The sequence below is a fragment of the Oryctolagus cuniculus genome, chromosome 11 (assembly GCF_964237555.1).
Source record: "Oryctolagus cuniculus chromosome 11, mOryCun1.1, whole genome shotgun sequence".
NCBI lineage: Eukaryota > Metazoa > Chordata > Mammalia > Lagomorpha > Leporidae > Oryctolagus > Oryctolagus cuniculus.
In genome coordinates, this window is record NC_091442.1 from 79,982,732 (window position 1) to 80,004,005 (window position 21,274).

At 39.2% G+C, this 21,274-nt stretch overlaps 1 protein-coding gene across 1 annotated transcript in view; it reads left to right on the forward strand.

Annotated features, from left to right (window-relative positions):
• The first annotated feature begins 2,454 nt into the window (after positions 1-2,454).
• The window catches only part of LOC138844494 (uncharacterized), a 301,369-nt gene continuing 282,549 nt past the window's right edge, over positions 2,455-21,274 (forward strand). The window contains exon 1 of the mRNA XM_070053188.1: positions 2,455-2,642. Coding sequence (XP_069909289.1) covers positions 2,455-2,642 — 188 coding nt within the window. The remainder of the gene's footprint in view (positions 2,643-21,274) is intronic.

A 21,274-nucleotide genomic window follows, 5' to 3' on the forward strand; every position in this document is an offset into this window, starting at 1 on the left:
TCTCTCAGAGTTTCCCAAATGTTCTCGTCTAGTAATTTGATGATATCACGTTGTAGATTTAGATCCTTAATACATTTTTGAGTTAATTTTTATATAACATGTAAGGTAGGGGTCTTATTTCATACTTCTGCATGCAGAGATCCAGTTTCCCTACAATCATTTGTTGAAGAGTCTGTGCTTTCTCCAGGGATTGACTTTAGCTCCTTTGTCAAAGGTAAGTTGGTTGTAGATGTGTGGATTGGAGTTTCTATTGTGTTCCATTGGTCTACATGTCTTTTTTTGTGCCATTATCAGGATGATGTGATTATAACTACCCTGCAGTGTATCTTGAAATCTGGTATTATAATGCATCCAGCTTTGGTTTTCTTGTATAATATTTTTTAGCTGTGTGGGGATGTATTGTGTTTCCATATGAATTTTAGCATCTTTTTTTCTAGATATGAGAGGAATGTTGTTGGTATTTTGATTGTGATCACATTGAACATGTACAATGCTTTGGGTAGTATGGACATTTTGATGATATTAATTCTTCCAATCCACGAACATTGAAGATTTTTCCATTTTTTGTGTCATATTTATTTCTTTAATGTTTTGTAATTTTCATCATAGAGATCTTCTACCTCCTTGGTTAAATGTATTCTAAGGTATTTGATTTTTTTCTGTAGCTATTGTGGATGGGCTTGATCTTAGAAGTTCTTTCTCAGCCATGGCATTTTCTGTGTATGCAAGGGCTACTGATTTTTATGTTTTAATTTTATGTCTTTCCACTTTACCAAACTCTTTTATGAGTTCCAATAATCTCTTAGTGGAGTCTTTTGGTTCCCCTATAACATACAATCATGTTATCTGCAAATTGGTATAATTTGACTTCCCCCTTCCCAATTTGTATCCCTTTGATTTCTTTTTCTTGCCTAATGGCTCTGGCTAAAACTTCCAGGACTACATTGAATAGCAATGGTGAAAGTGGGCATCCTTGTCTGGTTCCAGATCCCTATTCAATAAGATGCTGGCTATGGGTTTGTCATAAATTGCTTTGATTGTGTTGAGGAGTGTTCATTCTATACCTAGTTTGCTTAAGGTTTTCATCATGAAAGGATGTTATGTTTTATCAAATGCTTTCTCTGCAACTATAGAGATAATCATGGTTTTTGTTCTTCAGTTTGTTAATGTGATGTATCACATTTATTGCTTTGTGAATTTTTTAAAAGATTTATTTATTTATTTGAAAGGCAGAGTTATGCATAAAAAGAAGGAGAGTCAGAGAGAGAGAGAGGTCTTCCATCTGCTGGTTCACTTCCCAATTGGCCACAATGGCTGGAGATGCACTGATCTGAAGTCAGGAGACAGGAGCTTCCTCCAGGTCTCTCATGCAGGTACAGGGGCCCAAGAATTTGGGCTATCTTATACTGCTTTTCCAGGCCATAGCAGAGAGCTGGATCAGAAGTGGAGCAGCTGGAAATTGAACTGGTGCCCATATGGCACTGCAGGCAGTGGCCCCACCTGCTACGCCACAGCACCAGCCCCTGCTTTGTGAATGTTGAACCATCCCTGCATACCAGGGATAAATCCCACTTGGTCTGGGTGACTGATCTTTCTGATATGTTGTTGGATTCAATTAGCTGGTATTTTATTGAGGATATTGCATCTATGTTCATCATGGTTATTGGTCTGTAGTTCTCTTTGTTGCATCTTTTTCTGATTTAGTGAATAAGGTTATGTGGGCCCCTTGGAAGGAGTTTGGAAAGATTCCCTCCCATTCAGTTGTTTTGAATAGCTTGAGAAGAATTGGATTTAGTTCTTTAAAAGTCTGATAGAATTTAGCATTCCTGGTCCTGGGCTTTTCTTTGCTGGGAGGGTCTTTATTGCTAATTCATTATCTATCTTGGTTAATGGCCAGTTTAAGTTTTCTATGTTTTTTTGACCCAATTTTGGTAGATTGTATCTGCGGGGCATGAGCACGGCCATGGCGTGGCCAGGCCTGGCCCGGGGGCTCTACATGGGCAGCTGCCTTCGGGCATCCCCACCGATGCCCGAGCCATGCTGAGCCAAGCCCACGAACTAGTCTGAGCCAGGGCCTGGAGCCAGCCGGCAGGTGTCCCTAGGACGGCAGCACATGTGGCCCTGGCCACTGCCATGGTGGACAATGGCTCCGCCGGGGGTGCAGCAGTAGTGGCTCCGGCCCCTGGACTGGGCAACGGCAGCCCAGGGCCCCATATCTACTTCCAGAGTCCCCCTGGGGCCACCAGCGAGGGCCTGGGTGTTGCGGACGACAGGGGCCCTGTGTGGCACCAAGGAGGGGTCACCATAAAGCACGCCTGGCTCCAGGAGGCACAGGGCCGGCTGCAGCACCTGCAGGAGGACTTCATCTGCAACCTGTAGGCACTGGAGGAGTGGGACTGTAAGCTGGAGTGTGTGCCCAGCTGCCGCTATGATGCAGCTGTGCTCAGGGCTGCCATGAGCAAACTGCTGTCACGCACGGAGAGGGAGTGGATCCTGGAGCAGCTCGCGCAGCCGCAACAGCCCCCCAGCAAGAGGACAATTGGGAACCTTATGGAGAGGGACCAGGCTGCCAACGATGAAGCTGGAGGCCTCTTTTCCAGTGGGCCTTGTGAGAGGGGCAAAGAAGGTGGTACCCAGAGGATGTAAGGTGGGAAGAACCCAAAGTTGTTTGTTACTAAGGCTGATTGGCTGTGCAGCATCAGGGGAAGTGATGACAACTGATGATGAGTGCATAGACATATGGCTAGTCCTATAAAAATCACCCTGTAAAATGATCTTTTAAGTGATTGGTTGGTCCTTATGCCCTGCCCCAATGACTCTGCAATTTTGTGCTTTAAAAGGCTTTGCTATGGGCGCAATAAATGAGTTCCTGCTTGACTTGACTCCCCGCTGTGTCTGATTGTCTCCAGGATCAGGAGGCTGGGAAACGGACGGGCGAGCTGCATGCTTACCTTTCCTTGGGCCCAGTCCATCCTTGTTTGGGTGGACTAAGACCCTGCAGTATGTGTCCAGGAATCTGTCCATTTCTTCTGGATTTCCCAATTTGTTGGCACATAGCTCTTTGTAGTAATTCCTGGTGATTCTTTTATTTCTATGGTATCTATTATTAAATTTCCCTTTTCAGCTCTGATTTTGTTAATTTGGGTCTTCTCTCTCTCTCTCTCTCTCTCTCTCTCTCTCTTTTTGGTTAGTTGGGCCAATGGTGTGTCAATTTTAATTTTTTAAAAAACCAGCTTTCTATTTCACTGATATTTTGTATTTTTGGTTTCAGTTTTCTTTCTTTCTTCTCTAATTTTAATTTATAGTAATTGGTATCTACATCAAGAAATTGGAAAGGCATCTAAAAATATTTTTTGTTGTTACACTTGGGAAGGTGTGCTACTGGCATCCAGAGAGTAGAGTGAGGGATGCTAATACACATCCTACAATGCTCAGGGAACACCCTCCACACAACTATGAAATCTACAATGTCAACAGTGCTGAGGTTGAGAAACCTTAATGTATGAGGAACCCTTGCTTTGTGAAATTAAAACCTTAACTGTGTCATGAATTTGTGAGCAAACCTCTTGAAGATTTAGCTTTCTCATCTGTAAAACACAGTGATACTTATACCTAGCAGGAAGTTATAAAGTTCCAATGAGATGTTTGTCAAAGAAGTACAATACTTTATGGATTCCTTAATAGTAACAAAGAGGTTTTCATTATTATTATTCCTATATTTCTTTATTGAAAATAAAAGTGAACCTTTGAGTTGTAATTAATATTGTAGGGAGTCCACAATAAACACATTCACTGAGTCACAAGAGACTAAATTTTACACTTTTATGGTTATTATCTCAAATAGAATAAGTCTCTGAAATTTCATGGCTATTACTGTTTAATTATGTTTTCCAGTGGCAAAGATACTCTAGAAATACTCATAAAGTTTCTCTGGGGAGCTTATAGTTTATGTCAGAAAAATAATAAAACCTAACCCAAATAGAGAGTTGGAATTTGAAAGTAATGTATATAATAAGAGCAGACACAGCACTATGAAGGCTTTATATAATTTTTATTATATATATATCATTTCTAATGATTATTACAACAGTCCTGTGAAGCTTAGTTGAGTGAGTGTTATCTTCATTTGACTTAGGAGGAAACTAATGCTCAGAGGAGCTAACGTACATTGTCAAAAAAAAATGGCAGAGCCATAATTAAGTTAAACTTTATCATTCCTATTCTACTATGAAGTATCTGCAACCACCAGTGCAATTAGAAAAGGAATGTGGTCATGATCACTGAAGTACAAAGGGAAAGTGAATATTTATATGAGACTCAAAAGAAGAAATTATTTGATTGGCATTTCTAGGAATAAAAGCCATAAACTAAAAATAATAGTTAAATTTGTTTTAGGCATAGGCTCAGGAAATTCCTATGATGCTCAGTCATAGCCCTTCATCTAAGAAGTTAAACTGATGGGTGGACATTGGCACACTGGTTACAATGCTACTTGGGATGCCCCATCCAGTATTGGACTGCTTAGGAAGAGTCCAATTTACCCTTCTGATTTCCTACTGAGGCACATCCTAGGAGACATCAAGTGATTGTTCGTATACTTGGGTGATACCAACTACATGGGATAACCAAGTGTGACAACAAAAATTTCTTCAGATGCATTTTCAATTTCTTGATGTAGGTACCAATTACTAAAAATTAGATAAGAAATTAGCAAAATTGAAACAAAAAATACAGAAGATTATTGAAATGAAGAGCTGGTTTTTTGAAAAATAAGAATTAAATCTGAGCTCCTGACTTCCACCTGACCCAGTTCTGGCTGTTGTAGTCATTTGGGGGAGTAAAACAGTAGATGGAAGATTCATATTCTCTCTCTCTCTTTCTCTCTCTCTCTCTTTCTCCTTCTCTCCTTCTCCCTCTCCCTTTCCCTTTTGGTTAAAATGAAAAAAAACAGAACTTTACTGAGCATATACGTATAATGGATGGTGATGCAGACACTACAGAGAGAGCAGATGGGAGAAGAAATAGATACAGTCTTTACTTCAGAAGGGTTGGATACAAGAAAAAAATAATTTCAATCAACCTATGCCAAAGGATAATGTGTTGTAGAGAAGTGATACATTTGGGGAGCATCTTCCAAAAATAAGATTCAGGAAATAGTAGTCCTGCTAGAGAGTTCTTTAAAATGTTCTTTTGTTGAGCAAATTTGGAAAAGACTGTATTTCCACTGATTCTGAGATGTAGAATACATGTGTGTGTTTTCAACTTTAACATCTCTGAATTCAAGATAAATGTTAAAAATGCTATTGGTCAAATAGCAGGTGTGATGCAGTTCTCCCAGACTATGCAAGTACAAATATAATTATTATTCCTGGTATTATAGCTGGAAAATGGCAATCTCTGGGTATTTCAGTCAATTTGGAGACCACTTGTGTTATTGACTGGTCTTTAGAAATTTCTCTGATATCTGATCAAGGAAGTGCAAAATGTTAAAACTTCCAAAATAGGTATAAGTAACTTTGGACAATATTCTACAGACAATAGTGAAATGCTGTTAAGTAATATTATATCATAAGTGCTCTAGATTGCACAGAAGAAAATACTGCAAGGAAAAATGATGGTGAATGTCAGTTGAAAAGTGATGCAGAAGAGTCAGACTCAGAATGTGAAGAAATTTTAATACTATGATCAAATGCCATTACTGATATTTTCCTTTTTATATACTTATGTGGATGGTATACATAATTAAACCCTATGTGTAAATTACAAGTTAGTTGATCAATATTTTCAAAAAATCATGACTACAAAAACATGATGTCATATTTAAGTTTGCTCATTTAATTTCATGTACTTGAAATGCAGAGCAACAGAGAGAGGGAGAGAGAGATAGAGACAGAGACAGAGAGATATGTTCTGTGATTCATTCCCTCCAAACTCCTGCAACAGCCAGGGCTGCATCAGAGCTGTGTCAGGCTGAATCCAGGAGTCTGGAACTCCATCTGCACCTCCCACATGAGTATAAGGAGTCCAGCGCTTGAGTCAGGAAGCTGGATTGGAAGCAAAACAACTGGTACTCCAAAATGGGCTACAGGCATCCCAAGCAGCAGCTTTACCCACAGTGCCACAAGGCCTGTCCCTGTGTCATATTCAACTGGTATCATTATTACCTATTTAGTAGTACTTAAAATGAGATATGCCCTAACATTATATGGCATTTTAGGATGAATTATGACATATTTCACTCTTGTGGTAGAAGGATATATATCTCTAATATTAGCATACAGAGATGCAAATAATTAGCATATTAATGACTAAAAATTTTTAGAAGAGAGAAGAGATTTAATTTTAAGTACATTTTATGATAATTCTCTTTTTCTTATAAAATTTATATCTTGGTTGATTTAATTTTATATCCCTAATATCAATTTATAATACAATTTTGGTAAGGGCTGCAGCATAGTTCTATCTTAACTTTTAGAACTGTATCTCTCAGATAAACATTTGTCTTCTTTAAATAAGAAGGATTACTTTGATTATTTCTATAAACAGTTACTACAATCAATCAAGACTATTTTTCTCCATAACTTATTGTAGGTAAAACTCATAAGAAATTAGGGGTTTACGACTGGCGCCGCGGCTCACTAGGCTAATCCCCCACCTGCAGCACCTGCACCCTGGGTTCTAGTCCCAGTCGGTGCACCAGATTCTGTCCTGGTTGCTCCTCTTCTAGTCCAGCTCTCTGCTGTGGCCTGGGAAGGCAGTGGAGGATGGCCCAAGTGCTTGGGCCCTGCATCCACATGGGAGACCAGGAGGAAGCACCTGGCGCCTGGCTTCGGATCGGTGCAGCGCCGGCCATAGTGGCCATTTGTGGGGTGAACCAATGGAAGGAAGACCTTTCTCTTTGTCTCTCTCTCTCACTGTCCAACTCTGCCTGTCAAAAAAAAGAAAAGAAAAGAAAAGAAATTAGGGTTTGAATGGAATTGTTTGGAATTATTTTAATTTTTAATATTTGACTGAAATAAATAACATGTGTTAAATCAGCAATAGCACTTGTGTGATTACTTTGGTGTTCACTTTGACCGGACTGTGGCCTGCCCAGATATTTGGTTCAATGTCATTCTGGATGCATCTATGAGGGTGCTTTTGAAGGAATTTTGCATTTGATTTGGTAGCCTGTGTAAAGCAGATTATCTTCCTGAATGAGTGTGACCCCCATCCAATAAGTTGAAGGCCTTAATGGAACAAAAAGAGTGACTACCCACTGTAAGAGAACTGTTCTTACCTGGCTGCTTAGCCTAGGACATAGTCTTTTCCTGCCATTGGACTTGGACAGAAAGATCCTTTTTGGGTCCACAGTCTGTCAGCTTATGTGCTAGACCTGCCAGCGTTCCTGGGTCTCCAGCTTGCTGACAACAGATCCTGGGACTTGATTGATTGATTGATAATATTTATACACATAAATAGAACCTCTTGGTTCTATTTCGCTGAAGAACTCTGTACTCCAACATTGTTTTGAGGCTACTGCTACTCAAAGTGGGGCCTTGGGTGAGTGGCGCTGATATTTCCTGGGAACTTCTTAGCAAAACAGAATCTCAGGCTCTTGGGCACCACCCCAAAACTGAATTAGAATCCACCTGTTGACAAGATCTGCAGGTGATTTGTGTGCACATTATACTTGGGGATTATTTCTTTGGAGTATTTTGAAGGCTTTGCCTATAATTTATGTTACTAGAGCACAAAAGAACCTTATAATTATTTGACATTAATACTTCAGAAGAGACACAATAGGGAGATTGTAACCAAGGTTTTTTTTTTTTTAGAATATTGCATAACATTTGACGAATAATTATCTTTGAAATATATACTCCCAGAGATTTATAGATTTACCAGTTTCTAAATAACAATATACCATGATTGACATTGGCTGATCCTTGAGCAAAAACAGATTTCTGTAAATTGTGTTATACACATATTACCATGAATATATCAATCTAAGTAATCTAAACACTTCAATATTTATTTAGATTGAATTGCACCCCTGGCCAATGATACAATGGCTTAAAATAACAGTAATTTGATAGTAACATCTCGTATTTTCTAATGCCAAAAGTAACATTGATAGGTCACTTTATACTATTCAAAGTAGCTTCACATACATCAGTAGCTCATTAAGTTGTTTGAAAAAGTGTGAAGTAATTTTACAATTATTACCTCACTTATATTTTCACCTTTTTCAAGTTGGAAAAGTCTGCTTGCATTTAAATTTAATAATTTTTATTGACATTGACTCAATAATTTTTTTTTTATTTTCCATCAATTTAGTATTACTACTACTGCCCAAACAAGAGAAGGTTGTTTGTTCTTGTTGACTGAATTTTGCTCTTTATCTTATTCCATGTGGCAAAGAAATCAGGTGCTGTTACTTCTTTCCACATCAACCACTCCTTTCTGAGTGCAATAGAATATCTACGTGTGATTCATTTGAGACTCTCTCCTTCTTCTTTCTGAGGAAATATCTCTACTTAGTCATCATCACCCAAAAGCAGCTAGCTGTTGTGCAGAGATGAAGTTTCTATTGTATCTGTGTGTCTAGGATAGGATTTAATTGTGAGAGAAAATGATATCCTATTACACTGAAATTTTATCTTGCCCAAGGGACATTTAGGCATGGGAGGTTAGCCAAGAGATGTCAAGAGAGCAGCTGATGCAGCTGGGACTGGATCTCAACCCCCGAGTATTCGGCTGTGAATGCCAGAGGAATGAGGAAGTCTACAGGATACTTGTCTATCAGTGTAAATGAGACAACATGTTACTTTGAACACAGGAAAGAAAATGCCAGTTTAGACTATTGTCATAAATACTAGGTATTTGGAAGAGCTTAATGATGTTGGAAATGAAGAAATTATTCTTTGGTAGTTATTCCACTTCATAGATACATTTGTGTAGTTTTTAGACAATGCCATATGAGGCAAGATGATTTTGAGAAGTATAGAAGCACCACTTTTATGAGATAAAACTTCCTTAGAAATTTTATTATGATGAATAACACCCTGCTGTTTTTCAGGGAAGATTTGAAATTCACTAGTGGATTAGAAAAATAGTAATTTATAAATGTATGATTGGATCAGCAATTAAGCTGATTACACAAAATTTGCGTTTTCTTTGTAAAATTGGTTAACTCTTCACAGGGGTATAATGGCATGTGAAAGATTTAGCTTTTAAGAATGCAAAGTTATGGGGCCCGCGCGGTGGCACAGCAGGTTAAAGCCCTGGCCTGAAGTGCTGGCATCCCATTTGGGCACTGATTCTAATCCCAGCTGCTCCTCTTAGGATCCAGCTCTCTGCTATGGCCTGTGAAAGCAGTAGAAGACGGCCCAAGTCTTTGGGCGCCTGAACCCATGTGGAGACCCAGAAGAAGCTCCTGGCTCCTGGCTTCTTATTGGCTTAGCTCTGGCCCTTGTGGCCATCTGGGGAGTGAACCAGCAGATGAAAGACCTCTCTGTAATTCCGTCTTTCAAATAAATAAAATATGAAAAAAAAAGAATGTAAAGTTATAAAAGCAAAGGGTGCAGGGAGTCAAGGAGAGCTGTGATAGAAAAATAGATTCAGCCAATGCATAACAAAATTAACTCTTTATAGAGGACACAAAAATGGTAATTAATGCTAAAACCTCCACTTTTCAACATTTGCCATTACAATTACTTAACTTCTTTCAGGATCCCTCCAACCTCTCTCCCAGTATGTTTCTTCTTCCCTGTCTCCAAATAAGCAGAGTTTGCTTTATCTTGATACACAAGAATAAAATAAGAAAAAAAATCCTACCTAGATCCCACCATTCCTCCGAGGTAACATTTTATGTTACTCACGTCTTTCTTGATGAAATTCTTTCCAAGATCTCTTCTGAACTCTTCCTTCTTAAAATATTTAATGAAAGTACCTAACCTAGAGTTGACACTCAAATATTTGTACATTTTTCTTCTACATAAATTTCATGCATAAAAAAATTATTTTTTGTCTTTGTCTCTCTCCTCTGATCTCTCCATGACATGGAATACAGTTGACTTTGAACACCTGAATGTCTCTCTTCAGGTTTTCCATATTATCTCTCTTTTCAGATTTCTGTGTGACACCAACATATTTTCATTTTCTAAATCACGCACTCCACTACCTGTGTGACCATACTTTCCTTTATTTCTTTGTTGACTCACCTATTTCATTTCACTCTTTCTCCTTGATGAGCTCATCCAGAAAGCTATAATCTATCCTCTAGGAAGTGAACTCTCAACAGTGACTTGTAACTTCTAATCTCCTAATCATGCTCCATTTGGCTAAAAATTTGAACTGTTCATTACATATTTCCTCTTGGAGGTCCTATTATTAGTTCAAGACCAATAGTTACCTAATTATACCAATTGCTTTTAACCTAAACCAGCTACAGTTGCTCATTGCAAGAATATTATTCTTATCACTGAGGCTCAAAATTTTCACACTTGATTTTTCTTTCCCTATTGTATTTTACCTTTTTTTGCCTATTAAGAAACCTAACCAGACTCTAGGTTCAGTAAAATTTTTCTTAAGAAATGGCCTTACTTGATATGCCATCATTTCTCTACCTAATACCAATAATGTTATCTTTTTCCAAATCTTTGTTAGATCACATTGACACTTGGAAACTGTGAGACGTGTTTGCATTTACTAATCTGTGCATAGCAGAATACCTTATCAGAATTTATCCCCTCTCCTGTTTTATAAATCTCTTTCAAGAGAGATGTCAGAATTTTGCTTTGGAATCACAAAAGATATAATCAACATTTGTCCTGCTCCAAAGTTATAATTCCTAAAATGTATAGTGTGATTTCTTCAGGCTATATCACAATAAAGCTGTCTTTGATGGCTAGGTTATATTCCTCAGAAGAGCCACAATTTTGTGTTTGGGGAGAATATAAGATGGGAATCTTTCCAACACCCATGGGAGGGAAAGGAAGTGTGGGGTCTCTGTGGCTGATATTGAACCAGCCCAGACTCCAAAGAGCTGAGTGCTTAGAGCCTTGGGAGTTCAACCAATGGGCACTCTTGCCTTTACTTAGTGCTGAGTGGGTGGGATCCTATTCTCTTGTTGAATCACAGAGGCTTCTATCTGGATCTGTGTTATTTATTTATTTCATCTAAAGCATGCATACATTGCTTTTTTAAAAATTACTTATTTTCATTTTATTTGAAAGGCAGAGCAAGGCAGAGAAAGCTTTTCCATCCACTGGTTCACCCAGAAATGCCATGTATTCAGAACTCAATCCAGGTCTCCCATGTGGGTGGCAGGGAACTAAATACTGTCATCTGTTGCCTCCAAGGATATGCATTACCAGGAAGCCAGTACTGGAAGCAGAACCAGCACCAGAAGCCAGATAACACAGTGACTTTAACTGCTGTGCAGAAGCCCACCTTGGATGTGGACTGGTGCTTACTCTTGGATTTTGTTGAACACAGTTTCAAGAGTGCCCATCATATGGCAACAAGAAACAATGAGCAGAAATCCAGAGTTCTCGCTGATTGGATTTGCAGGTTGAGGTGTTTGGACCCTGGGGTTTCTGGTAGTTGGACTTTGGGTTCTAGCTAAAACATGCTTAGAGTTCTAAAGAACACACATGCTTCTAAAGAACACATAAAGAAATTAAGGCCTCAAGACATTGGGGAAAGTGAAAGAGACTTGATTGTAGCTAGTTTCTAATTATTTGGCATTTTGCACCAGATTCTTATGCAGGAACATCATAATTTTGAAGATAAAATAGAATTGCTCAGAATAGTCTCTCTTTAAACCTATTTTCTTGGTGTAATTCTGAATAATTCTCTCACTCTGAAAAGTGTTCTAGTTTGTATGATATATTCTTTACTCTCCTTTTAAACTTCCAATTCTGGGTCTTGGATTGACAAGAGTCCTGTTACCTCCCATAATGAATTAAAACTTTGGACATTGGTCTTCAAAACAAAACAAAAAGAAAACATCCGGCAAATTTTGAATTGCCTTGACCAGTCAGATTCTTAACAAGAACATGGGCCTGCCTCACATATTCATTTTTATACAAGTTGGAGGATGCAGGCTTCTTCTCATCACTCCCTTTCAATGAGTGGATGTGCAAAGAGCACTCTGGTGTACTTGTTCCTCAGAAACAAAAATGGGATACTTCTCTAGTGATAGATCAGCTAGGCTAGTCATGCCTTTGAGAAACAGAATTCATGCCTATTTGTAAGGCAAAGCTCTGACTTTCAGGTTCTGATTAATGGATTACCTCTTCTCTCCTTCATCTCCTATTTCTTGTAGAAGAATCGAATTTGGATGGACAACTCCCAAAACAGATGATGTGACTTATTCATGCTATGGTTTCCTAACTGGTATCCTTGTTTGTCACATATTACTTCGCTTGTGCATCCTATACTTGATCACTGCAAACAGCAAAATGAATTCAGTTGAATGCCCAAGGCCTTTAATATCTGGACTTTGATCCCAGCTTTCTTGTTTTTTTGTTTGTTTGTTTGTTTTTTGTTTTTTGTTTTTTTTTTTTTTTTTTTTTTTTAGGACCAGAATAAGTATTACTTTGTCTATAACAATTCCATCTAAAATGATGAATGATCTTGGGGTCTGGTGAAAATGAAAAGAGTCTGATGTGTAGATCTGGGTTGGAGCTTATGACTCTTCATTTATTTTTGAAGATTTATTTGTTTATTTGAAAGGCAGTGATACAGAGTGAGAGGGAGAAGAAGAGAGACATCAATCTTCCTCTGCTGATTCACTCCTCAAATGGCCACAATGGCTAGGCGCCAGGAGTTTCATTCAGGTTTCCCACTGGTTTCCCAGGCACAGTAGCAGGGAGCTGGACTTGAACCAGCACCCATATGGGATGCTGGCACTGCAGGCAGCCGCTTAACCTGCTGTGCCACAGCACCAGTGCCCCACTCCCCTTCCCCCGAGATTTTTCTTTTCTAACCAGTTTCCAGGTTCTGCATTTGCTGCAGCTCCTCTGAAATGCATGTTGGGTACTGAGGTTCTGTAAAGCTTAAAAACCTCCAGCTCCATTTAACCCTATTTGCTCAAGACATCCAAATTAAGGGTTGCAAAATTTTCTTAAGTTGTTCTTAGTGACAGATCGTTATAGTCATTTTGAAGCATATGGTTGACTCCCTTTGAAGTAGATATTCTCTAAGAGTAGTAGTACTGTTTAATAGTTTCATCCTCATGTGCTATCAACTCACCCAGGGAGATGGAAAAATTTTTAGTGATGCATGGTTCTCTATAATTTTCACAAGCTCTTATAGGTGGGCTACCATACCTTGCACGTTCTAAGACCATATCAAACTGCTGATGGGTTATCCTTAAGACATGCCCTGTACTATTCTATCATATGAGAAGCCCCTGAGATACATTTTAATTTATGGTTGACCAATCATATCATATTTGAAGAAAACTATAAAATACAAGAAGGTGTGGAAATCTGACCAATCTGAAGAAAATGCTGCTTTGAAGTAGTAAATTACAATCCTAAATCAATAAGTAAATGTCTTTGCTGTATTAATTACACGTCTAAATAGGCTTTATGAGTCAGGTTATGGAAAAGAGGTATTATTGCTTTGATTACTCTATATGTCTTCTCTCTCTCTCCCTCTCTCTGTCTCTCCCTCTCTGTAATGCCTTTCAAATAAATTAATAAATATTTTCTTAAAAAAGAGAAAAACATGCTGTAAATGCTCTCCACAACTTTGAAATAGAGCTGGAAACCTCTCACAGGCATCAAGATAAAACAGCCTATAAAAAAAGAAAACTGGTGAAAATTTTAGGGAAAACAAGAAGCAAAATGGTTATAAATCTTGACTAATGACTTCTTAGCTCTGTTTTCAAATGAATATTTTGATTGAGCCTTCCCTTAAGACTCTCAGAGGAAATCATATGCTCCTGAGCAAACTTTCTGGATGTATGTGCTTTAGAATGATGCGCTTTGTCAGGGCGTTCCACTGGCTTTCAGGGGAAATATATGCCTGCAATAACATTAACCCTTGCCTCACGTCTCATCACTTCTTAAGGATCTCATAGTTTAGAAAAGAAATTGAACTCATTTATGCCTTATTTTTATGAGATTTTTATCCTGATTTTTGTTTTATTTTTAATTAATGAAATAACTGAGCATTCTCCACTCATATCCTATTTGGTAGCATAAGTAAGGAAGATGGGGTTCTTACATACATGTTGTAGAGATATGTTGTGATTGTGAAGATGCAATCATTCAGTTTTGCCAGCACTAGCAGTGACATTCTTTTTTCCCCATTTTTTAATTTGAAAGTCAGAAAGAGAGAATGAAAATGAAAGAGAGAGAGAGAGAGAGATTTATTTTTAGTCTGCTTGTTCACTTCCCAAATGCTGCAACATCCAAAGCTTGGGCAGGTCAAAGCCAGGAGACCAGATCTCCCAAGTAGTCCGTGGTGTCAGGGACCCCAGTAGGTGAGCTCTCACTGGTGTCTACCACGGAGCTCAGTAGCTGTAAGCTGCATGGGAAACTGGAGGAACCAGGACTCAGAGCAAGCCCCCCATTATGGAATGCGGGCAACCCAAGAGGCATATCTTAACTGCTACACCAAATGCCCATCCAGAGTAGCTGACATTTTAATTGGATCCTATGTACATCTGAGGGGCAGGCATTTAAACTTTGATTCTCAGGTTAATCAATGATACCTGGTAATAACACAGAAGAAACATAATTGCTTGACTGAAGTAGGAGGTGCCCCCCTTTTATGTAAGATTCCCAACAAAAGCTGGGAATGGGAATGGCTTCCTAAGAGCTGATGACTTCAATAAGGTCCTACATTACTAGCAAAACCTTCTAGTCTGCAAAACATCAAGGAGACAGACATTAGCATTTCACATCTGCTTTCTCTTGACAGTAATTTTAGGAGTTGAGATATGACTCTGCATTTCATATTACATAATTTGGTCCCTAACCATCCTTTCAGCATCTCACATTACAGAATGTGGCCTGAATCAGTGTTTGCTCTGAAGACATAGTGAGTAAAATGCTAGTGGTTTCAAAATGAAATATCATGGTTTGTCATAGAGTTGGGGTCTTAATTATGCTGTGTAATATATTTCTTTTAGTAACAGAAAATCTGAGAAATTTTGGGGAGTAGAAAAACCAGTTAAAACACACACACACACACACACACACACACTCATACGCAGATATACACACTTTGATACTATTTAATTGCCAATGAGGCGGCATTTAAATAGATTTTAATGAAATATATATGTAGATCAAAAATGTGATGGCTCATTTTCATCAAGCCTTGAGACTGAATCTTGACACATACATTGTTATATATTAAGAAATATGAAGTTTAAAAGATTTCCATGCAGTACTCAGACCTACAATGTGTCTTTATGTATAATTATACATGTATATAATACACATGTATCTATTACATAAGATGTAATAGGTAGCTTGAGTATTTTGGGGTTACATGCAGTGATAAATAGCTCTGGATTAGATGGAAGTTGTGGGAAAAATCTGTCTTCATGCTATTTTAAATTATTTATGAAAGTTCTTCAAAAGGTCATGGAAAATGCATATCTTGAGAAAACTTAAGCATGGATTTCTTTTTTTTAAAACTTTTATTTAGCAAATATAAATTTCCAAAGTACAGTTTATGGATTACGATGGCTTCCCCCCGCCCCCCATAACTTCCCTCCTACCCACAACCTCCCAACTCCCGCTCCCTCTCCCATTCCATTCATATCAAGATTCATTTTCAATTATCTTTATATACAAAGATCAATTTAGTATATATCAAGTAAAGATTTCAACTGCTTGTACCCACACAGAACATAAAGTGTAAAATACTGTTTGAGTACTAGTTATAGCATTAATTCACATTGGACAACACATTAAGGACAGAGATCTTACATGAGGAGTAAGTACACAGTGACTCCTGTTGTTGACTTAACAAATTGACACTCTTGTTTATGGCATCAGTAATCTCCCTAGGCTCTTGTCATTAGTTGCCAAGGCTATGGAAGCCTTTTGAGTTCACAGACTTTGATCTTATTTAGACAAGGTCATAGTCAAAGTGGAGGTTCACTCCTCCCTTCAGAGAAAGGTACCTCCTTCTTTGATGGCCTGTTCTTTCTACTGGGATCTCACTCACAGAGATCTTTCATTTAGGTGTTTTGTTTTGTTTTGTTTTTGCCAGAGTGTCTTTGCTTTCCAAAGCATGGATTTCAAACTCATTGTGCACAATAAACATCTTTTAATTTCATTTTTCCATGAATTTGTTGAAGTCCCTTGTATTTTGCTTGAGGACTATACCTGCTATTTGCCTACTATCCACATTATTTGTGATATGTTAATGTTGCTGTGTTTAAATTCCCAACACTGTGGTCAAGGAACGATTCTGTGAGTGGAGTAAATAGATCAATAAGTTGATCTGTGCTGATTTTGAAGATTCTGAAGGCACCTTGCCAAAAACATTAGAAAGAATCTATAAGCCTTAAATGGAAGCTAATGAAATTTCTTCCCAGTCTAGCCCTAGCCAATCCCTTGGTATGAGAAAAAAAGTACACTCCTGTCACCATGCTTAAAGGAACAAAAATGAACAAAATTCCACTGGTGTGTGCTCACTGCCAGTTACTAGAAGAGTTCAGGACCATTGCTTCCTTCTCCCTATTCCATGTAACTTCCGGTTTAGGATTGGTACTTTGAATACGTGGAAATAAAAAGGATTCTCTTCATGGGAAATAATTTTTTTAAAAATTTATTTGACAGGTAGAGTTACAGACAATGAGAGAGAGAGAGAGAGAAAGAAGAGAGAGAGAGAGACAGAGAGAAAGAGAGAAAGGTCTTCCTTCCTTAGGTTCACTCCCCAAATGGCCAACACGGCTGGCATTGTGTCAATCCAAAGCCAGGAGCCAGGTGCTTCCTCCTGGTCTCCCATGCAGGTGCTGGGCCCAAGCACTTGGGCCATCCTCCACTGTCCTCCTGGGCCACAGCAGAGAGCTGGACTGGAAGAGGAGCAACCGAGACTAGAACCCAGCGCCCATATGGAATGCTGGTGCCGCAGGCAAAGGATTAACCAAGAGAGCCACAGCGCTGGTCTGGAAATAAATTTTACAAAGACCTATTGATTTGAGAACTAAAACCTCTCATGTTTCTGAACTTTTCGTATATTAAGTTAGACTTCATTAAAGGTTGAAGAACTAAAAGTTGACACCAGCTTTTAATTTGTAGCATTTTATACTCATTTAGAGTATGTTTCTGTGTTGACTAATAAGGACAACTTGATGTATAATTCCTCTCCTTATATATTGACCCATTCCAGAGGAAGTTCCCCTCTCTGATTCTTTGTTCTTGGAAAGAAAATATGAACACTCTTCTTTTGTTGTCTCTCCCCAGCAAGCACCTCTTGAATTTTGATTTGTACTTTCAGTGTGTGGCAAGAAATGATTCAATTTTTCCAACTTTCCCTTTACTCTAAATCCTTGGCTATACAAAAAAAAATCATTCTCTGTTCCATTATTTTCATGCCAATTCTTCTATTTTTTGCTTGGTTTTCCCAGAAGATAAGACATTTGTGCAAGTAAGTATTGACCAAGTTCTAGAAATCAAAATCTTTCTTCTGTTCCTACCACTAGAAAATCAGAATGTTCTAACAGAGAGAAGTTGAACTGAAGAAATAATCAATAAACTCAGCTTATTTTGATTCCCATTTTTGTTGGTTATGTATGAGAATGTGTGTCTGCAGGAGAATTCTAAATCTTAAAGCTTAAGGCAGGTACCAGCTTCCTCTTATTTTGTGATCTGGGCCTGTCATCCAGGGTAGGAATTGTTCCAGGGAGTGTTAGACCACAGCGTGTATAATTGTAATCAGCATCCATATAAATTTAGCATAAGGAAGGGCGTTTTTATAGATTGAAAAATTTGCAAAAAGAACAGGTAAAGGTGATTTAATGATAGAAAAATTCATTAATAAACTGGATAGATTGTGGTTTCAGGGTTGCATGCACTCCACATTTTCTCAAAGTTTATAGTTCACTGTATAGGAAAACATAAAATTGCTGCTGCTGTTGTTGATTCAACTGAAAATTTGCAAGGAGTTCACAAAGCCTATGATAGCTCTTAAGTCTGACTCATAGAAGGTCCTTGGTGCTGCTGCTCTCCAGACCCACAATAAGTGTTGTCAGGAGACCTTGGGAGAGAGAGAAATGTGATTGTAAACACTGATGAGCACGGACATGCGGGAATCACAGCCAGCCTCTTTGTTCATTTTCTTCTAGGTTACCAAGGCTATAACCAAGGAGTGGGAATGGCCTGGAAATCAATTTGCAGAATATTAAAAAGGTCACCATGATCCAGAGTAGAATGTTGCATTGCTCGAAATGTATGATGTGCTACAATGCATATGCTACGTCTCTAATGACAACAGTTGTGATACGAGGGAGGGACAGGTTGCCAATCCCTTGCTAATGGTTTCAGCACATACTTGAAACCTGTTTGCAAGATTTATTTTAAGCTAGTCTCATATTGTGTCCGAAGCCAGGAGCCAGGTGCTTCTTCCTGGTCTCCCATTCGGGTGCAGGGGCCCAACGACTTGGGCCATCTTCTACTGCTTTCCCAGGCCACAGCAGAGAGTTGGATTTGCAGAGGAGCAGCCAGGACTAGAACCAGCGCCCATATGGGGTGCTGGCGCTGCAGGCGGAGGATTAACCTACTGCACCATGGCAGCGGCCCCTACTTTGGGTAATTTTAATAATCCATTCTACTTTAATTAAATTTTTATTTTGAAAAAAAAAAAATCAAATCTGCCGAAAAGTTGCAAATACATTGCAGTTCACCTAAATTCACTGATTTACAATTCTAGCTACTATTTTTGCCTCATTTGTACCCTCTCTCCATACATAGGTATAAAAGGACACATGTATATATATACTTATAGGTAGACACATTCTGATAGAATAATTTTTACAGCCATGTTAGTGTAAAGTGAGCTGAAATCTCCTCAGAACAGAAATATTCTCAAATGTAACCTTCCCACTACTTTGAAATCCAGGCAGCAGTCTTTTCTTAAGGGTCCTCTGATTGAAAATTTAGCTTTTCATTATTGTTTTCAAGAACAACAACTCTTTAATGAAATAGCCCCAGATGTCTGTCTATAACTGGCACTCTCAGAATGAAGCCCCCTTGCCATCACAGCAGCCTCCCTCCCGATTATTCTTACCTGCCCTTTCTTTTCATTTCTATCTACTTTTTGTTCCCTTTACGTGTCTCCTTCAAAATTGATATTTTTAAAAGGCCACTTACTGCTGTTCTCTGTTCACCCAAGCAACTTAATTACATTTCTGGGAGCTGTATTGGTTATTTAAGAGTAGATGCCTACAAAAAGAAATCTAGGTGACATTTTGCACCTTGGTGATGACTATTATAGTCTCCAGCCTCGGTAGGAGGAGACTTCATTCAAACTTTAAGATTTTTCTAGAGTAGGGCAGCAGCCAATGTAACTAACATTGCAGTTATTTGAAAAGGCGCAGGCAAAGCACATGCTAGTGGTACCCTCACAGAAAGCCTTCTCTCATCAGCAACTTAGCACCTGATGTTGTGGCTGGCAACTCAGAGCTCTTTTAGGATCCTCTCCCTAGAGCGCTCATCTAAACAGAGAAATTCCATTGATCTTAAAGAAGTCTCAGGAAGAAAAATGCCTATTTCTCAACTTTTCTAAAGCAATCGCCAAGTAGAGCAGGGTCTCATTCTATATAAAGAGTTTATCCCAGAAAGATCCTTCTGGAAGGATCCAGGTTATAGGCCTGAAATCAATTCAAACAGTTAAAGGGGTGAAAGGAGATTTCATGGTCTGGGGTCTCTTCTTTTGAGCGCTCTGGTTGGAGGTTTTCTTGGCTGCCTGGCTAGAGGCAAAGATTAGCCACACAGTGCTTGCTTCAATGATCTGGGCTTGTCAGCTTGTCGCCTTGGAAGGAAGCCCAGGCTTTGGGAATCAGGGGTCCTTTTAACATTTGTAGGTTATGATGGACAGGGTTACATAGTCATAGTCAAACCAAGTCACCAAGAAGAGCAACATTTGCCTTGTGAGCAAAACCACATTTTTCTTTTTCTTCAAGCAACTGCAGAGGGAAGAGCAGCTTCTTTGGAAGGTAGATTGATCTCATCTCTGCAACCAGAAATGACCACCTTTTGATTAGGACGCTTATTATGCCTTGGATCTGGTGGCTTATTTTGAGGAAAAGAAGGGCTCTTTCCCCCCACCTTGAGGTTTTCCTGCAACCCAGCACAGTAGTGGTGCCCTGAGCTTTTAGTTTTAAATATCAGTATTTTCTCCAGCTAAGTCAGAGTAGGTAAAAACATGTATCACACACACAAACCTTCCATAAGTTTTTTACTTTAGGGGATTAGGTACAAGTATTTCCTTTTTTAATAAACTGTTTCTTTTTCTTCCTTTTTTTTTTTTTTGATAGGCAGAGTGGACAGTGAGAGAGAGAGAGAGAGAGAGAGAGAGAGAAAGCTCTTCCTTTTGCCATTGGTTTACCCTCCAACGGCCGCCGTGGCCAGCGCGCTGTGGCCCGGGCACTGTGCTGATCCGATGGCAGGAGCCAGGCACTTATCCTGGTCTCCCATGGGGTGCAGGGCCCAAGTACTTGGGCCATCCTCCACTGCACTCCCGGGCCACAGCAGAGAGCTGGCCTGGAAGAGGGGCAACTGGGACAGAATCCAGCGCCCCAACCGGGACTAGAATCTGGTGTGCCGGCGGCGCAAGGCGGAGGATTAGCCTAGTGAGCCACGGCGCCGGCTCGCTTGCTTGCTTGCTTTCTTTCTTTCTTTCTTTCTTTCTTTCTTTCTTTCTTTCTTTCTTTCTTTCTTTCTTTCTTTCGACAATTAATAAACTGTTTACTTGGGGTAGCTATAACACATTGGTTTTTATATTGGGTTGGAATCCTTTTGAAAAGAAAATAACTAATATGATTCTTACTGCTCAGCCTCAGCGCCTGGCCCATGATAGGAGAGTGGCTCTCAGGCTGTGATCCCTGAATCATTAGAATCACTGAGAGGGCTGGGCCTCAGCCCTGATCTCTGCATCTCTGTAGGTGGGGTGGGCATGGCCGCCTTTAACACTTCCCAGGTGGCTCTGATGAGCAGCCAAACCTGAAGTGTACGAAAGATCATCTCAAGAATGCTCTTCTGGCAGGTGCCACGGCTCACTAGGCTAATCCTCCGCCTTGCGGCGCCGGCACACC